The 19,860-nt window shown below is 32.6% G+C and overlaps 3 protein-coding genes across 3 annotated transcripts in view; all 3 read left to right on the top strand.

The window, feature by feature from the left end:
• The window catches only part of LOC145798638 (putative disease resistance protein At4g27220), a 40,492-nt gene extending 35,693 nt beyond the window's left edge, over positions 1-4,799 (top strand). Inside the window, exon 2 of the mRNA XM_082886967.1 lies at positions 1,548-4,799. Coding sequence (XP_082743093.1) covers positions 1,550-4,735 — 3,186 coding nt within the window. The 5' untranslated portion in view covers positions 1,548-1,549 and the 3' untranslated portion in view covers positions 4,736-4,799. The remainder of the gene's footprint in view (positions 1-1,547) is intronic.
• LOC114318589 (disease resistance protein At4g27190-like) overlaps positions 1-19,860 on the top strand; it is a 157,598-nt gene that overhangs the window by 128,145 nt on the left and 9,593 nt on the right. The gene's annotated exons all lie outside the window — the stretch shown is intronic.
• Positions 9,930-19,448, top strand: LOC114318567 (disease resistance protein At4g27190-like). Its single transcript, XM_082889096.1, has 2 exons — positions 9,930-13,058; positions 19,404-19,448. The coding sequence occupies exons 1-2, from the start codon at positions 9,930-9,932 to the stop codon at positions 19,446-19,448; spliced, it is 3,174 nt and encodes a 1,057-aa protein (XP_082745222.1).

The raw sequence follows: 19,860 nt of genomic DNA, 5'->3' as shown, positions 1-19,860 counted from the left end.
GCATACCATTTGGAAATGTTTATTAAAAAAATATAAAAAATCAAGCAGCTTTGGTTATTCAGAGACCTAATATCATTAAAAATGTTTATATTTATTGAGAAACGTAACGTTATTCAAAAAAAAAAAAAAATTGGTTCTGTTAAAAAATAGTGGTTTGAAATTTTTTTTTTTTCTTTTGATAAATTTGAATTCAAAATTTAAATTAGGTTGTTTTAAAAAAAATAGTGACAAAAAAAGTGGTTTAAGTTTCACTATGGAATTTGAAATATTGGCAAGTGAGAATGAGAGAGAAGAGAGATAATGAGAGTGATGCAATTAAGAGTTATTTTGAAAAGTTAGTTAAAAGTTAATTTTTTAATTTTTTGTAAAAACATATATAAAAAAATAAAAAAATAATATGATCTAAAATAGATTAAAAATTATAAAACAACTTTTAATTATCTTTTCAAAATAGGCCCAAGTTGTTTGATATTTGATATTTGATTATGTTATATAGTTGGTGTATGCATCGGTCAATGAGAAAGAATATTAAATAATGATGTGATTAAGTCATCTCTCTCCTCTCCTCTCCTCTCCTCTCCTCATCCTTCCTCTCTCTCTCTCTCTCCTTCCTTTGTCTTCTTCTCTCTCCTCAAGCCTGATCTCTTCTTTTCTTCCTTTTCAAATTTGAAAAGTGTTAGATTAGGAATCTCAAATAATTTATTAAATTTTTTATATAAGTGTGAAATCCATACACATGAATTTGTTTAAGTCTTATATTTATATAAAAAGTTTAATAAAAAATTTAATAAATTATTCGAAGTATATAATATTTTTCATTTCTAAATTCTCTTTTGCCTCCACTTTCTCTTTTAAAAAACGAATAATGTGGTGAGAGTAAGTCTCGTTTGTCGAGATGGGTCAAAATTGTTTCACCCATAAAGTTTATGATATGTTAGTAGCAGTTAACCCATGCAATACACATTATAAAATATAAGTATATATTTTGAAAATCATACTTTATAAATTTCATTTGAATTATCTTTGTGTCTATCAATATGTATCTACTTATGAATTTATTATAAAAAGTAGGGTTATTCTACAATACACATTTTTCTTTGGTGTGTGACATATACAAGTTATGATATTTGTGTTAGTCATAACTAAAAAAAACTCAATAAGTTATAATCCAATACTACTTAAGAAATAACGAAAGACCTTTTTGGTCATAACCAAAACAACAATCACAACTAACATTACAATAAGTGATAACCAAGTCAACCAAAATTATTTGAGCTTTTACTTGTGAGTTTTGATTTAATTTTAATTTATTTGAGTTAGGTCGTATTGAAATATGATGTGCAAAGTATAAATAGTTAAATTATATATATATTTTTATAAATATTTTTATAGAGAAAAATAGAGTAAGACTTTTTTTTGATAAATAAAGGACTGGCTCACAACTTCCCATTTATTTATTTATTTTATCAGCACGCATGTAGATAGTTATTGTCGCCAATAGTACAATATTATTTATTTATTTGAAGTATTGCTTTGTTTGTTATCAGACATGGCTATGGCTTTCTGTGATGCTCTGATTTCCATTGGAGGAAAAGTTGTTGAATTATTGGTGGAGCCAGTTGGGCGTCAATTCGATTATGTCTTCTATCGAGTGAAATACATTGAAGAGCTACGAAAGCAAGTTCAAAATTTAGAGGCTCAGAGAAAAGATGTGCTCGACTCCATCGATGCAGCTAAAAGGAACAGAGAAGAAATTCTAGAAAGTGTCAAGAATTGGATTGACAAAGTTAATGGGTTCATTCTTGAGGCTAAAGAGTTTCTAGAAGGTGGTACCAATGTGAACCAGAAATGTTTCAATGGGTGGTTTCCTGATTTGGTCACACGACGCCGGCTAGGTAAGGCAGCAAAAAATAAAGCAGAGGAGGCTAAAGAGCTAGGAAAAGAAGGCACATTCAATAACAACATATCCAAACCTGTACCTCCCTTGGGGATAGAGTCCATACCCTCTGAACAGCTCGTGCCTTATGCTTCTAGAGATTTGGCAATGGCGAATGTAATGGAGGCACTAAGGGATGACAATATCAACTTCATTGGAATACATGGTATTGGAGGCGTTGGAAAGACAACTTTGGTCACAGAAATTGGTAAAAAAGCTAAATCTGATAAGCTTTTTGACGATGCTGTGATGGCTGTAGTGTCTCAGAACCCAGACATTAAAAAAATTCAAGGTCAAATAGCTAGCTGGTTGGGTTTCACCGAATTAAATAATAAAGAAAATGAAATTGAAAGAGCAACCATGCTGTGTGCAAAACTCAAGGATGTGAAGAAGATCCTTGTTATATTGGATGATGTTTGGGCCAAACTTAATTTGGCAGATGTGGGCATTCCATTTGGCAATGATCACCCGGGTTGCAAAATCGTAATCACAACACGGCGTGAGCAAGTATGCAGAACCATGGGACATGAATGGGAGAAAACAAAGATAGTCTGGCTTGATGTTTTACCTGAACAAGATTCATGGGACTTATTCGGAAAGAACGTTGGCGACGTTGTTGCCTCTTCCGCGTTGAATGATGTGGCCAGAGAGGTTTGTAAAGAATGTGGAGGGCTTCCCATAGCAGTAGTTACGGTTGCAAAGGCAATGAAAGGTAAATCTAACCTTGAAGAATGGAAAAATGCAGCTCAAGAATTAAAAAAATCAGTGCCAACAAACATTGAAGGTGTTGATCAACTAGTGTACAAAAGTCTTAGGTTGAGCTATGATTACCTGCAAGATGAGGAAGCCAAGGCTTGCTTCTTGCTTTGTTCTCTGTTTCCGGAGGATCATGACATCTTAGTAGAAGACTTGGTGCGATATGGGATGGGGTTGAGATTATTCAAAAATGTTGATACAGTGCAAGAAGTCAGGGGCAGAGCAAATTCAGTGATCAGCAATCTCATAAATTCCTGTTTGTTATTAGCTAGTGATGAACAAGATTGCATTAAAATGCATGATGTTGTACGTGATGTTGCCATATTTATTGGATCCAAAAAGCACTTTGTAAGAGCTGGTTGCAATTTGAAAGATTGGCCAAATATGGATAGTTTGGATCAATACACTGGCTTATCGTTGATGGGAAATCAAATCAGTAACCTTCCTGAGGTCTTGGAATGTCCAAAGCTCCAAATATTACTATTACAATACAATGAAAATGAATGGTCATGTTCGCATGAATTCTTTTCAAGGATGAAAGCACTGAGTGTTTTAGATTTGAGCCAACTTGGCCACAATTTTGACAATTTAATTCGTAGTCCTGATGCTTTCAATAACCAAATGTGTCTTCGAACATTAGTTCTTGACGGAATTAAGTTTGGGGACACTAAATTTCTTGGACAGTTAAAGACGCTTGAAGTCCTTAGCTTCAGCCATGCCTTCTTTTCTGAGGCACCAAATGCTATAAGGGAGTTAACTAATCTAAGGTTGTTGGACATGACTGAAAGCCATCATGAATTTCCGATTCCGGCCACAATGGTATTGCCTTTATTCCATTTGGAGGAGTTGTACTTGTTTGGCATCACATCTTCGAGTATCGGATACCCTGCAGTGGAAGTAGTTGCTGCACTAAGATCTTTGCCTCGCCTAAAAATGCTAACCATTTCCATACCTGACATTGCGGATATACCCAAGGACTTTGTTTTTCCTGAGCTGGAAAGTTTTATTATTTTTATTGGAAAATCGAGGTGGGGGGTGAGTGTTGAAGGTTACTCCCGAAATTATTTGAATCTTGCAAATTTGGTTGGAACCATGATTAATTGGAGTAAATGGCTAAAGATGGTGTTGAAGAGAGTTACACGTCTGAGGATTGAAGATTGTTCTGAATTGGAATACTTGATCAACACAGAGGAATGGGGGATTTCATCACAGGCACAACCACGTGATCTGCAATTCCTCTTCAACCTGGAAGAATTGGAACTCTCTTATTTGCCTATTTTCAAAGGGATATGCGCAGCAAGTGCACTTACTACTTCCAGCTGGGTGGGCTTCCTAAAGCTCAGAAGCTTGGATGTGTACAGCTGTCCTTCACTATCAACTGTTCTTCTTCCATTCAATTTGCTTCAAAGGCTACAACATTTGGAGAAGCTTGGGGTATCAGAATGTGAGAAATTGGAACAAGTATTTGATTTTGGTTCTGAAGGAGAAGGCATGAAGCTGCTTTCTAGTTTGAGAGATTTAACACTAGGCTACTTGCCTAGATTGAAGCATATATTGAACTGCTCCAGTCGTCAACATGTGCAACTCTGCAACCTAACATATTTGTATGTCAATGAATGTGGTAAACTGAAATATGTCTTCCAACCTTCCATAGCTCAAGCTCTTCATCAACTTGAAAAGCTTATTGTATTTGAGTGTGAAGAAATGGAGGAAATTGTTGCTGCGAAGCAAAACGAAGGGCACGAAGAGAGAGTGGACTACAAGATGGTGTTCAAAAGTCTCAAACAACTCTACCTTGGGCGTCTTCCAAACCTAAGTGGTTTCTGCACAGGAGGAGACGACTTTCCTTTTGAATGGCCATCCTTGGAACGACTTGAAGTGCTAGACTGCCCCAAAATGAAGACTTTCGCTGCCACTACTTCCGGCAGCACACCAAAACTGAAGGAAGTTCAATTGAAAGTGTTTGAATCCGGGATACCGCTACAGGGGATGGACTTGAATCAGTTTGTGCAAACCCATATATATCATTTCAAAGCCACCTAAGGTACTTCTCTATTTTACCACATTTAGAGGCAATGTTTTTTCTAAATAAATTAAATTAAATTAAATTGGGTCCTTGACTAATAAACTAGTAAATCAATGGACTATATATATTTATTGTACATAATTACAGATCTCTAATAATTTTAAATTAAATTAGAGCAATACTACACACACAAAATTTGTACACTTAAAAATGCTTAAAAATTTTAATGTACGATTGAGATTCATTCAAATTGTGAATTTCACTATATTAGAGTTGAATCTTAAGCACATATTACTTTTTTAAGTATATTTTTGTGTATGAATTTTGTGTATAGGGAGAGGCCCTTTATTACACTCAAATGACATTTTTATTTATTTATTTTTATTTTTGTATAGATTACACTTTTTAATGTAAAATTTATTGTTTTATTTTATTATTTAGTTAAAATTTAATATATTATCCTCTTTTGTGCATAGAGTTTTATTTTTATTTTTATTTTTAAGTCTTAAGTTAAGGTGATGGATAACAAAATTTTACTTTTTATTAACCTTTTACAATGAATATTCATTTATGCCTTTATTATCGAAGGCCTTTGACTATCTAAAAAAAAAAAAAAAATCGCCTTTGGACATGAGATAATAAATTATTTAATATTCTAACAACCATTTATATGGTAGTACTCCCTATAATGCTTAGAATTTATATCCACTTGAATAGTTCTATTTTTATTTGGGAGATTTTTATCAAATTTTAGTATAAGGACCTTTGGACAATGAATGTTTTTTAGGCCTCTGGATAAATATGGAAGAGATCTAGTGGATTGAGATAATGCCTTCTTAAATAAAGAAGAAAAAAGAAAATGTTAACACTCAATTTCTTTTTTTCTTTTGTTTTTATGCATTTTGATAAATTTTATATTAAATTTTGATTAGAAATTTTTCTTATTCTTTTTTGTTTTGGTTTCAAGTTGCCGAATTCCAATAATGAGACCTTAGGCCATTAAGTCAAATGTGTGTAGTGTATTTGATAAAATTAAAAACTAAAAATTGAAAATTAAATATTAAAAATTGAATATTGAATATTAAATTTTTTAAATTAAAAAATTGTTTGATAAAAATTTAAGTGCTAATTAAAAATAAGTTGTTTGATATATATAAAATCAAATTTAAAATCTTTTATTTCAAATTGTATATTTTAATTTTTATATTGTGATGGTGATGGTGGCAACGGCGGAACATTTATGGATTTGTCCAACAAAAAATGCTCTCTTTCATAATTTGCTTGTGCGGAACATTTATTTCTCGCGTGTGGATTGACCTAAACAACTTTTACATAGTAAAATTCAAACAAGCGTAGCTTCCTCTTTTGGAGTTAGAATTTGGTCAATTTTGCTTTTAAGTTGAAGCCCTGAAAGTAAGCTTTCTAATGGTTCTAGACTCATATCAAGATTCAAAGTGTGGAGATAGAAAAGCGTAAAAGAGTGAAAACTACTAAAAAATAAATATTTGAATTTCGGGTTTTTGAACCAATCTTGTCCAACCATCATGTTAACTTATAAATCAAGACTCTAAACATCAAGAAAGAGGTCCCTATTATAATAACAAAAAGGTCAAATGCAAACCCATCAATTCTAAAAGTTCGAAAATAATACAAGTATAAGGTAACGGGTACAAATTAATATAAACAAGTCGGGTTTAAGATCCGAGGCACTATAGGTGGGCAAAGGAGTTGAGGGTAGAGAGGTGTGGAGGGTGGTGATAAAGGTGTTGGGGGTAGGTGGATGGGTGATTAACAACTAGAGAGGGGTAAGGAAGGGTTGGCCAATAGTTGCAAATAGTGGAAGAGAGAAGAAAAAGAGAAAAAAAAAACATTCTAGTAATTACAACCACAAATTCCATGCTTTTGCAATTATGATTCTCTATTAATTTGTAAATAATTGACCAAAATCACTTTGGTTGCTTTGGAAAGTTAGCTAAAAATTGAATTTTTGATTTTTTAACTTTTTTAAAAGAAACATGTTAAAAAGTAGAGAAGTGATGTGATCCAAAAAAGTCAAAAAATAAAAAAATTGACTTTGAACTAACTTGCCAAATAGACCGATTGTCCCTAAAATTTGATTGTCTTTACGAAGATTGAGTGACCATACCATCATAGAGTATACATATATATATATATATATATATAATATAACATAATGTTTTTTGAATTTATGTATATTTTTGTCCTACATACAAAGTTAATGGTCAAATTTTTTTGGCCCACAATATGTTTCCCGCCTATTTCTACTCTTTGTTCTCATCATTTATCATTCCACTACTATCTCTCTCTCTCTCTCTCTCTCTCTCTCTCTCTCTCCTCTACCTCTCATCACTCTGTCCTCTACCTCTCCTCTCGGCACTATTGCTCTCAGCCAGGAGCACGCTATCGACAAAACCCTTTCTCCCTTTTTATGTCCTCTCCTTCTCCCTCTTCTGCCGCCGCCGGAAGCAACATCTCTACCACCTACATCAACTCTCCACTGCCACGCCGCTTTTACACTGCGATCTCCATCAATAGCAACTCCTTATCTCTTCTCTCTCTCAGTTCTCAAATCTTCGCTTCGATCTTAACCTGCAGCAGTGCCTCTGTCCTTCACCGTCGAGAGTTTGATGAGTTTCTGAAATGGTTTTATGGTTTTGAAATGGGTTTTCATTTTGGGTAAACTACTAATAGGTCCTAATAGTTGGATTTAATTCCCATCAAGTCCTATTGAAAATAAGGCCTCGTTTGGGAACAGGCTATTTTAGTAACCTTTTGACTTTTTACGAAAAGATGTGCAGAAAAGTAAAGAGGTGATGTGACAACTTTTAGTAACTTTTTAGCTTTTTGGCTAAAATAGCCACTCCCCAAACGAGGCCTAAGTCTTGGTAAATTTGTTGTTAAAAATAATGTTTGTGACAATTTATTACATACGTCGTTAAAAATTGACAATTAATGACTTTTTTTGTCATGATTTTTATAAATTGTCGCTAAAACTTACAATTAGTGACTTTATTTATGACAAATTTTTCCCATAGGACCTATTAGATAATAATTCCACTTATTAGGACCTACATGTAAGTACCCCTTTCATTTTTAAATGTGTTTTGATTTGAGAAAGGTTCATTGTGTTGGGTTTGTGTGATTTTTTATTTCTGTTGATTAGGTATGTGTTTGGATTTGTGTTTCTAAGATTTGGGTTTGGGTTTGTGATTTTTAATATATTTTAATGAATGTTCTGGGTTAATGATCATTAATTAAGTTATGACTCCCATTCGAAGCTCAAACTTGAGCAACAATGGAGTTCAAAGAGGAAGAGAGAGATGTAGAGGAAAAAAAAGAGACAAAGCTCTCTACTCTAAAAAGAACAAAAGCCAAAAGACATAGAAGAAGAAGAAATGAAAAAGTAGGCAAAGGGAGTGGGGGGCAACCCACGTGGGTCTGCTTTCCTTTCCTAAGTATTCTCACTCAATCCCACCTCATAAATTAATATACAATATATTGTATATTATCTCAAAACTTTATAATATAAATTTATTCTCATATATTTTAATTGAAAAAAGGTGTTTCTTGTATATTAAATTGATAATTTATTTTTCTATAAGATTGGATTGGGTACGAATTAATCTATTTAAATAATTGTTCATTATACCATTTGGAAATGTTTATTAAAAAAATATAAAAAATCAAGCAGCTTTGGTTATTCAGAGACCTAATATCATTAAAAATGTTTATATTTATTGAGAAACGTAACGTTATTCAAAAAAAAAAAAATTTGGTTCTGTTAAAAAATAGTGGTTTGAAATTTTTTTTTTTCTTTTGATAAATTTGAATTCAAAATTTAAATTAGGTTGTTTTAAAAAAAATAGTGATAAAAAAAGTGGTTTAAGTTTCACTATGGAATTTGAAATATTGGCAAGTGAGAATGAGAGAGAAGAGAGATAATGAGAGTGATGCAATTAAGAGTTATTTTGAAAAGTTAGTTAAAAGTTAATTTTTTAATTTTTTGTAAAAACATATATAAAAAAATAAAAAAATAATATGATCTAAAATAGATTAAAAATTATAAAACAACTTTTAATTATCTTTTCAAAATAGGCCCAAGTTGTTTGATATTTGATATTTGATTATGTTATATAGTTGGTGTATGCATCGGTCAATGAGAAAGAATATTAAATAATGATGTGATTAAGTCATCTCTCTCCTCTCCTCTCCTCTCCTCTCCTCATCCTTCCTCTCTCTCTCTCTCTCCTTCCTTTGTCTTCTTCTCTCTCCTCAAGCCTGATCTCTTCTTTTCTTCCTTTTCAAATTTGAAAAGTGTTAGATTAGGAATCTCAAATAATTTATTAAATTTTTTATATAAGTGTGAAATCCATACACATGAATTTGTTTAAGTCTTATATTTATATAAAAAGTTTAATAAAAAATTTAATAAATTATTCGAAGTATATAATATTTTTCATTTCTAAATTCTCTTTTGCCTCCTCTTTCTTTTTTAAAAAAAGAATAATGTGGTGAGAGTAAGTCTCGTTTGTCGAGATGGGTCAAAATTGTCTCACCCATAAAGTTTATGATATGTTAGTAGCAGTTAACCCATGCAATACACATTATAAAATATAAGTATATATTTTGAAAATCATACTTTATAAATTTCATTTGAATTATCTTTGCGTCTATCAATATGTATCTACTTATGAATTTATTATAAAAAGTAGGGTTATTCTACAATACACATTTTTCTTTGGTGTGTGACATATACAAGTTATGATATTTGTGTTAGTCATAACTAAAAAAAACTCAATAAGTTATAATCCAATACTACTTAAGGAATAACAAAAGACCTTTTTGGTCATAACCAAAACAACAATCACAACTAACATTACAATAAGTGATAACCAAGTCAACCAAAATTATTTGAGCTTTTATTTGTGAGTTTTGATTTAATTTTAATTTATTTGAGTTAGGTCGTATTGAAATATGATGTGCAAAGTATAAATAGTTAAATTATATATATATTTTTATAAATATTTTTATAGAGAAAATTAGAGTAAGACTTTCTTTTGATAAATAAAGGACTGGCTCACAACTTCCCATTTGTTTATTTATTTTATCAGCAAGCATGTAGATAGTTATTATCGCCAATAGTACAATATTATTTATTTATTTGAAGTATTGCTTGGTTTGTTATCAGACATGGCTATGGCTTTCTGTGATGCTCTGATTTCCATTGGAGGAAAAGTTGTTGAATTATTGGTGGAGCCAGTTGGGCGTCAATTCGATTATGTCTTCTATCGAGTGAAATACATTGAAGATTTGAGAGACCAAGTTAATAAGTTAGAGGCTCAGAGAAACGATGTGCTTGACTCCATCGATGCAGCAAAAAGGAACAGAGGAGAAATTTTAGAAATTGTCAAGAATTGGATTGACGAAGTTAATGGGTTCATTCTTGAGGCTAAAGAGTTTCTAGAAGGTGGGACCAATGTGAACCAGAAATGTTTCAATGGGTGGTTTGCTGATTTGGTCACACGACGCCGGCTAGGTAAGGCAGCAAAAAATAAAGCAGAGGAGGCTAAAAAGCTACAAAAAGATGGCAACTTCCCTAGCGTATCCAACCCTGCAGCTCCCTTGGGGATAGAGTCCAAACCCTCTGAACAGCTCGTGCCTTATGCTTCTAGAGTTTTGGCAATGACGAATGTAATGAAGGCACTAAGTGATGACAATATCAACTTCATTGGAATACATGGTATTGGGGGCGTTGGAAAGACAACTTTGGTAACAGAAATTGCTAAAAAAGCTAAATCTGATAAGCTTTTTGACGATACTGTGATGGCTGTAGTGTCTCAGAACCCAGACATTAAAAAAATTCAAGGTCAAATAGCTAGCTGGTTGGGTTTCACCGAATTAAACAATAAAGAAAATGAAATTGAAAGAGCAACCATGTTGTGTGCAAAACTCAAGGATGTGAAGAAGATCCTTGTTATATTGGATGATGTTTGGGCCAAACTTAATTTGGCAGATGTGGGCATTCCATTTGGCAATGATCACCCGGGTTGCAAAATCGTAATCACAACACGGCGTGAGCAAGTATGCAGAACCATGGGAAATGAATGGGAGAAAACAAAGATTGTCTGGCTTGATGTTTTACCTGAACAAGATTCATGGGACTTATTCGGAAAGAACGTTGGCGACGTTGTTGCCTCTTCCCCGTTGAATGATGTGGCCAGAGAGGTTTGTAAAGAATGTGGAGGGCTTCCCATAGCAGTAGTTACGGTTGCAAAGGCAATGAAAGGTAAATCTAACCTTGAAGAATGGAAAAATGCAGCTCAAGAATTAAAAAAATCAGTGCCAACAAACATTGAAGGTGTTGATCAACTAGTGTACAAAAGTCTTAGGTTGAGCTATGATTACCTGCAAGATGAGGAAGCCAAGCATTGCTTCTTGCTTTGTTCTCTGTTTCCTGAGGATCATGACATCGTAGTAGAAGACTTGGTACGATATGGGATGGGGTTGAAATTATTCAAAAATGTTGATACAGTGCAAGAAGCCAGGAGCAGAGCAAAGTTAGTGATCAACAATCTCATAGCTTCCTGTTTATTATTAGCTGGTTATAAACAAGGTAGCATCAAAATGCATGATGTTGTACGTGATGTTGCCATATTTATTGGATCCAAAAAGTATTTTGTAAGAGCTGGTCGCAATTTGAAAGATTGGCCAAATATGGATAGTCTGGATCAATACATTGGCATATCGTTGATCAGAAATCAAATCAGCAACCTTCCTGAGGTCTTAGAATGTCCAAAGCTCCAAATATTACTATTACAAGACAATAAAACTGCATGGTCTTGTTCAAATGAATTCTTTTCAGGGATGAATGCACTTACTGTTTTAGATTTGAGCAAACAACCTTTCTACAATATTCGCAATCCAATTCATAGTCCTGATGCTTTCAATAACCAAACGTGTCTTCGAACATTAGTTCTTGACGGAATTACGTTTGGGGACCCTAAATTTCTTGGACAGTTAAAGACGCTTGAAGTCCTTAGCCTCAGGCGTGTCGTCTTTTTTAAGGCACCAAATGCTATAAGGGAGTTAACTAATCTAAGGTTGCTGGACATGACTGAAAGCCGTCATGAATTTCCGATTCCATCCACAATGGTATTGCCTTTATTCCATTTGGAGGAGTTGTACTTGTTTCACATCACATATTCGAGGAGTATCGGATACCCTGCAGTGGAAGTAGTTGCTGCACTAAGATCTTTGCCTCTCTTAAAAATGCTAACCATTTCCATACCTGACATTGCGTATATACCCAAGGACTTTGTTTTTCCTAAGCTGGAAAGTTTTATTATTGTTATTGGAAAATTGAGTTCTTGGGCTTTGCCTCCAAATTATTCCCCAAATTATTTGGGACTTGGAAATTTGGTTGGAACCATGGTTAATTGGAGTAAATGGCTAAAGATGGTGTTGAAAAGAGCTACACGTTTGAGGATTGACAATTGTTCTGAATTGGAATACTTGATCAACACAGAGGAATGGGGGATTTCATCACAGGCACAATCACGTGATCTGCAATTTCTCTTCAACCTGGAAGAATTGGAACTCTGGAGTTTGGGTAGTTTCAAAGGGATATGTGCAGCAAGTGCACTTACTACTTCCAGTTGGGTGTGCTTCCCAAAGCTCAGAAGTTTGACAGTTTTGATTTGTCCTTCACTATCAACTGTTCTTCTTCCATTCAATTTGCTTCAAAGGCTACAACATTTGGAGGAGCTTGGGGTAGGATTTTGCGAGAAATTGGAACAAGTATTTGATTTTGGTTCTGAAGGAGAAGGCATGAAGCTGCTTTCCAGTCGTCAACATGTGGAACTCAGCAACCTAAGAGATATGAAAGTCGTTGAATGTGGGAAACTGAAATATGTCTTCCAACCTTCCATAGCTCAAGCTCTTCATCAACTTGAAGAGCTTTCGGTAGTGGACTGTGAAGAAATGGAGGAAATTGTTGTTGCCAAGCAAAACGAAGGGCACGAAGAAGAAGAGAGAGTGAACTACAAGATGGAGTTCAAAAGTCTCAAAGCACTCTACCTTGTAGGTCTTCCAAACCTAAGTGGTTTCTGCACAGGAGGAGACGACTTTCCTTTTGAATGGCCATCCTTGGAACGACTTGCAGTGATAAACTGCCCCAAAATGAAGACTTTCGCTGCCACTACTTCCGGCAGCACACCAAAACTGAAGGAAGTCGAATTGGATGATGAATCCGTGATACCGCTACAGGGGATGGACTTGAATCAGTTTGTGCAAACCCATATCATTTCAAACCCACCTAAGGTACTTCTGTATTTTACCACATTTAACATATATATATATATATATATATAAGAAGCTCTTCTCTCCTATGGCTTGTCATTTATTTTCCTGTTTTGTTCTTAGTTGATTTTGAAATTGCTATTTTGTGGTTTAATTGGTTGGTGAAACAATTTAAGTGGTGGCATTTTGAAAATTATGTAAGACATTTTGGTTGTTTTTGTTGGGAAGGTTGGTTTTGGGTTGCCTATTTTGCCCTTAGCATGTTTGGGAATTTCCTTTTCTGCCATTTTATTTTATATAATTTACTAATGGTATAACAATTTGAATGAAAGTTTTCTCGTAAATATACAAACATTCTGCTCAATTGTAAAAACATAAATCTTTTATTTTTTAACAAATTACAAATACATCCATAATATTTGTTTAAAATATGAATTAGTCCTATAATAATACAAATTACAATAATCGTTTGTTATAAATTTTAATTTACCCAATAATCAAAAGAAAAAAATAAATAACTACTCTCCTATACAATAATAAATTATCAAAATTATTCATTGAAAAATATTTCTCATATCATTAAAAACTGTTAATTGACTTAATGCTTTATTTATTAACAAAATGGTTAACTAAGAAGTGGGTTGACTTTTTGGCTTTTTGACTTTTTTGACTATTTTAGCCTGGGCTAAAAAGCTTGGTTTGGGAAGGGCTTTTTGGCTTTTTTGACTTTTTTTGTGAGAGAAAAGTGTAATGGTTATGGGTTGGATGTGATGTTTTGTTTATTGTGGCTAAAATAGCCTATTTTGTCTTTTGTGGCCATTTTAGCCACAAATCTTCTTCCCAAACGGACCCTAAAAGATATTTTTCATATCATTAAAAATTATTAATTGACTTAAGGATTTATTTATTAATAAAATTGATCATTTGTTATGCGAGTATGATTTATTTATTAATAAAATGGGTCATTTGTATATATATATGTATTCTCTTCTACTTCTTTATTAGTTCAATTTTTTTTTTTAGATGGGAAATTATCTTATCTCGTTTATACTAAAATGTATATTTTATTTTGTTTATCTTTATGTCTTCACACTTTGTATTACTGAAAAAGAAAATAATATAATTATGTTAAAACGATAGGGCTTATCATATTTTTTCTAATTGTTATTATTTATAATACAATTTATATAATCCTATCATATATATAATGATTTATTCTATTTAATTTTATTAAATAATATTCTTATTTTTAAAAATTATTAAAATACAAAACTCAAATAGATTGTAATAATAGCATGGGCCTTTGTAACTAGTATATATATATATATATATCAGGTAATTAGTTACTTACATTACGAGGCAAATTTTTTTATTTATTTTTAAAAAGTAAATTAAATTGGGTCCTTGACTAATAAATTAGTAAAAATCAATGGACTATATATATTCATTATGTTTGTATCATATCCAACTTTCAAGATGAAAACATTATATTTTTGAATAAACTACAAATCAAATTATCAACTCCTCATAGTTGACAATTTAGTTTGTACATAATTATAGATCTCTAATAATTTTAAATTAAATTAGAGCAATATTACATACTCAAAATTTGTACACTTGAAAATGCTTAAAAATTTTAATATACGGTCGAGATTCATTCAAAATGCGGACTCCACTATTTTAGAGTTGAATCTTAAACACACATTATTTTTTTCGGTATATTTTTGTGTATGAATTTTGTGCATAGGGAGGCCCTTTATTACACTCAAATAACGTTTTTCATTTTTTTTTTTTTGGGTATAGATTACACTTTTTAATGTAGAATTTATTGTTTTCTTTTATTATTTAGTTAAAATTTAATATATTATCCTCTTTCGTGCATAGAGTTTTATTTTTATTTTTAAGTGTTAAGTTAAGTTGATGGATAAAGAAAATTTACTTTTTACAATGAATATTCATTTATGCTTTTATTATTGAAGGCCTTTGACTATCTAAAAAAAATCAAAGGCCTTTAAAAATGAGATAATCAATTATTTAATATTCTAGCAACCACTCATATGGTAGTACTCCCTATAATGTTTAGAATTTATTACCATTTGAATAGTTCTACTTTTATTTGGGAGACTTTTATCAAATTTTAGTATAAGAAACTGTAACGCCCTCAAAAAATACATAAAACCCAACACTTTAAACATGCAATAATATAAGAGAAATCAACACCTTTCTATTCATCAGAGTAGTTCTTACAACAGTATTACATGTTAACAACAAAAGCAAATGCCCTACGGGCTTACAGCTTTCCAAGTTAACATTTGGTTACAAAAAAAAAGAGTACTAACTCTATACAAATAAGCCCTTGGCTTGACATACATGTAATACAAACAAAAATAATCAAGAGTCTTCAACTCCCATAGCCATCCAAGCTATGTCCTTGGAGGTAGTATGCTACCTGAAAATAATGTCCCACATAGGGTAAGCCAACGCCCAGTAGAGATATGCTAAACACAATATGAGCAGTAACTAAGACATTAGCAATTGATAGATGTTTGATTCACATAAACCAATTCATATACCACTTTCATTACATGACCACAATATCCATATTTCATTTCGTTTTCCATTTCTTCTCAAATTCACAATTCACAGCAACGGCTCAGAACCTGGCCAACAATTTACATGAGGTGGTGACTCATATTAAACATTTCCCATTTCACAATAGATAAGAATACTAGCTATATCAACACTTCGATAGATAAGCATATGAGCTATATCAATATCTCAACAGATAAGCATACAAGCTGTATCAACACTTCCATAGATAAGCATACAAGCTGTATCAACGCATTAACTGATAAGCATATGAGCTGTATCAACGGAGTCCATCTCCTATCTCCTCCCAAACAACATCCGGTTTAGAGGTCCATCCCCTATCTTCCCCTAAACCGTAGAGTACATCCCCTATCTCCTCTCACACACACAACGCATATACACATAGGTCATATACATAATCAATCAATATATAAAGTTAATGTATTCTGTCAACCGTCATACTCAATGACACATCCAATTGATTAGTTTTAGTTTGCCTAATCATTATGCATTGTCTACAACAATCAAAACTACCCTCCACCGGTAGCCCAAAGCAATTATTTCTAAACAGATAATAAAAGCACCAACAGATAAAATATCCGCATTTTCAAAAGTGAACGATTTATTAATCCGACTCCACTATTCCTTCTTATAATGAACCACTATCATTATATTCAACTCAATTTCACGAATCCATAACTTTCCCAAATTAATTATACCAATTAATTTATATACAAATTAGGGCTTTCCTCCCCGCCTCTCAATATTAACCCAATGGTTCGAATATCAACTATCAACAACAATAACATCATTTTGAAACCCAAAATACATATTTAAGAATCAAAATAACAAAACCCTCTTTTATATCTTTTGAAACCCTAAGTCCCAAAATCAACCATTTAAACAACAAGCTCAAAATCTAGGTCAAAACCCATAAGAGTAAATATGAATCCCTACCTCAAATTAGGAGCCCAAGGGAAGAAGATGAAGAAATTGAAGATGCTCCAAATCCCAAAATTTTCGGATCAAAAGATAGCCCTCGATGATCAACACAACTTTTACAAAGGCCCAAGGTGAGGAAATCACTCCTACTAGATCAATACCTAGAGAGAAGTTGAGGTTCTAGTGAGAGAAGGTCTCCAATGGTGTTTTTGAAAAGTAAGAGAGAGAAATGGAGTTGAAAAAGTGATCCAAAAAGTCGAATCTTGGAGTGATATACTCGTCGCCCCGCTCGAGCGTGGAAACCCCCGCTCGAGCGTCACTCATAGACTCCCGCTCGAGCGTCCAAACCGCCGCTCGAGTGCCGGATACACGCTCCCAGAACTTTTGCAGAACTAGGTCCCCGCTCGAGCGTCACACACAAATTTCCGCTCGAGTGTCAAAACGCCCGCTCGAGCGTCCAACATTGCAGAGGAAAATACTGGGAGATGGATTTTCCCGCTCGAGCGCAAAAACCCCCGCTCGAGCAGAGAAGCACAACAAAGGCCCGCTCGAGCATCAAAAGCTCTGCTCGAGCTTGAAGGCTAATTTCTGGGCAACTACTTTTGGTTTCTAAGCTCAACCAACCTGTTTCAAACCTGCCCAACACAACCCAAGACTCAAATACAAAGAGTAAAGAATGTAAACAAGATATACGCAACAACCAACTCCACGGAACCTAAGTTCAAATACAACAATTAAAGAAGTGAAACCGAGATCGCTATAGAAACTTTGGACAATGAATGTTTTTTAGGCCTTTGGATAAATATGGGAGAGACCTAGTGGATTGAGATAATGCCTTCCTTAAATAAAAAAAGAAAAAAGAAAATGGTAACACTCAATTTCTTTTTTTCGTTTGTTTTTATGCATTTTAATAAATTTTATATTAAGTTTTGATTAGGAATTTTTTTTTTTTTTTTTTTTTTTTTTTATTGGTTTCAAGTTGCCGAATTCCAATATTGAAACCTTAGGCCATTAAGTCAAATGTGTGTAGTGTATTTGATAAAGTTAAAAACTGAAAATTGAAAATTAAATATTGAAAACTGAATATTGAATTTTTTAAGCTGAAAATTTGTTTGATAAAAATTTAAGTACTGACTAAATATAAGTTGTTTGATATGTATAAATTCAAATTTAAAATCTATTATTTTCAAATTGTATATTTTAATTTTTATATTATGATGGTGGCAGGGGTAGTGGCGGCGGTGGTGGTAGTGGCTTGGTGGTGGTGGTAGTAGTAGTGGTAGTGATTGTAGTGGTAATAAAATGATGATAATACTTATGGCAACAATAACAATAGTAATAAAAGTGGTGGTAGTGATGGTGGTGTAGTGGTGGTGATGGTTGTGGTAGTAATGATAGTAGTAGTAATAGTTGTAGTTGTGATTACAGTGGTGGTGGTGGTAGCGATAACGATGGTGATGGCGGTGAGTTCATAACACTGTATATTGATATTTATATTTAGTTTTATAAATTCGGTCAGAATTAAATAAATATGACTTAAAATTTTCTTTAAGTTTCAGCTTACATTTTAATTAACGCTTAAATTTTTAAGTGATATCAATTGTAGTTATCAAACTGGCTTAATTGATTATCACTTAATAAATTCAGTTTTAAGTGCTAAATTTGGTTATCAAACACCTCCTACATATTTATTTTTCCTAAGACCAAAAAAAAAAAATGTATATACAATCAATCAAAAAGTGATAGAGGCCATGACTTGGAGTGATGATAAAAAGTGTTATTCGCCATAAAGTGAAAGTGGAGAAGAATGCCTACTTGCTATTTCTCTCAGAAAAATCTACGATCCTTGTGCATTGTGTAAGATCTTTATTCAATCGATAAATAATTTAAAAATGTTGTTTGTTTTCACTATAAATTTTACTACATTAGGAATAAATAAAATTAATTGGCCTTTCAATCTACATATTTTCTTTGAGGGCCATTCAACATGCACTTGATAGATTTGCCAGCCTATGAAATCATGCATAGGTTGTTTAAATATTTTATTTTCCATCTCACATTTTTTTTTTTTTTTTTGGTTGTCATTATGAATGTTTCCTATTATAATCTTTCCTAATTTTTTGTTTCAGGAAAGACATAGGCCCTGTTTGGTAGGGCTTATTTCCAGCTTATTTCAGCTTTTAGCTTAATTTAAGCTATTTTGATGTGTTTGGTTCAGCTTAATAATATAGCTTATAGCTTTTTGTAAGTCAAAAATCAACTTATTCTTTGAGTGGGGAGGAGAAGCTTAATTTATAAGTCAAAAATTAACTTATGTTCACAGTTATAAGCTATAAACTGTTAGGCTATAAGTTATAATCATTTTCCCACAGCTCTACCAAACAGGGCCATATTGATGCTCTTGAATGAAATCCATGGTGAGTATCTTAATTAGATTGTGAACCAGATTATGAATTTAGGAGGAATAACTCTCGTGAGTACGTGGACAATTCATGATTTACATCAAGCTAACCATACAATTCTTATCTAAAAGGATTTTTCTATTACAAAAAAATAGACATGTTTTGTGAATTATTTTTTGAATACTTTTTTTAGAAATTTTTTCTAAAACCTATCTCATTTTTTAGGAAACAACAAAAAAATATTTCCAAAATTCTAAAAGTTGTTTTTTGTGCAAAAATGAAAACAATATGAAGACAATGGTGGTTTTGAAATTTTCATTTTTTTTTGGTTTCCGAAAATAAAAAACCATAAAGAAAAAAAGCAAACATTATATGTAGCAAAATATTGATATTACTGCTAAATTATTATTGAAATTTCTTTTTCTTTTTGCAGTTATCAACCATAAAGAATGTTGAGCTACTCCCTATGGTTATATGATGTCTACCTTAGGATTTTATTGTGTAAGGGCATACGCTTCCTGTGATTTGTGTTTCTAAATAATTGTCTTGCTTTGCAACATCAAAACTACTACTCTAAATAAAGGTATATTTGCCTAATGTGTGCTGAAGATTTGAAGAGTGAATAAAGGGAAAAAAGAGTACCCAACGTGTGCAATTTTACTTTCTCTGCATTGTAATGGAGCTTGTATCCAAAATTATTTATCTGAATTAACAATATTATATGTTTGTTTTCATACTTGTTTGTGTCTATGATAAAAAAATATATTGCAATTTGTTCTTTCCTGAAATATGATTGACTAGTAATAATTTAGAGTACAAAAATGAAATTGTTGCTTGAATTTGTTAAGATGGGCTTGTAATTCATTCAAAGGGAGTTTATGTTATGGAAT

Source organism: Camellia sinensis, chromosome 9, assembly GCF_055761805.1.
Source record: "Camellia sinensis isolate YWXY chromosome 9, ASM5576180v1, whole genome shotgun sequence".
In the NCBI taxonomy this organism is placed as follows: Eukaryota; Viridiplantae; Streptophyta; class Magnoliopsida; order Ericales; family Theaceae; genus Camellia; species Camellia sinensis.
The sequence above is the reverse complement of the archived record's forward strand: the minus strand, read 5'-3'. Positions and strand labels throughout refer to the sequence as shown.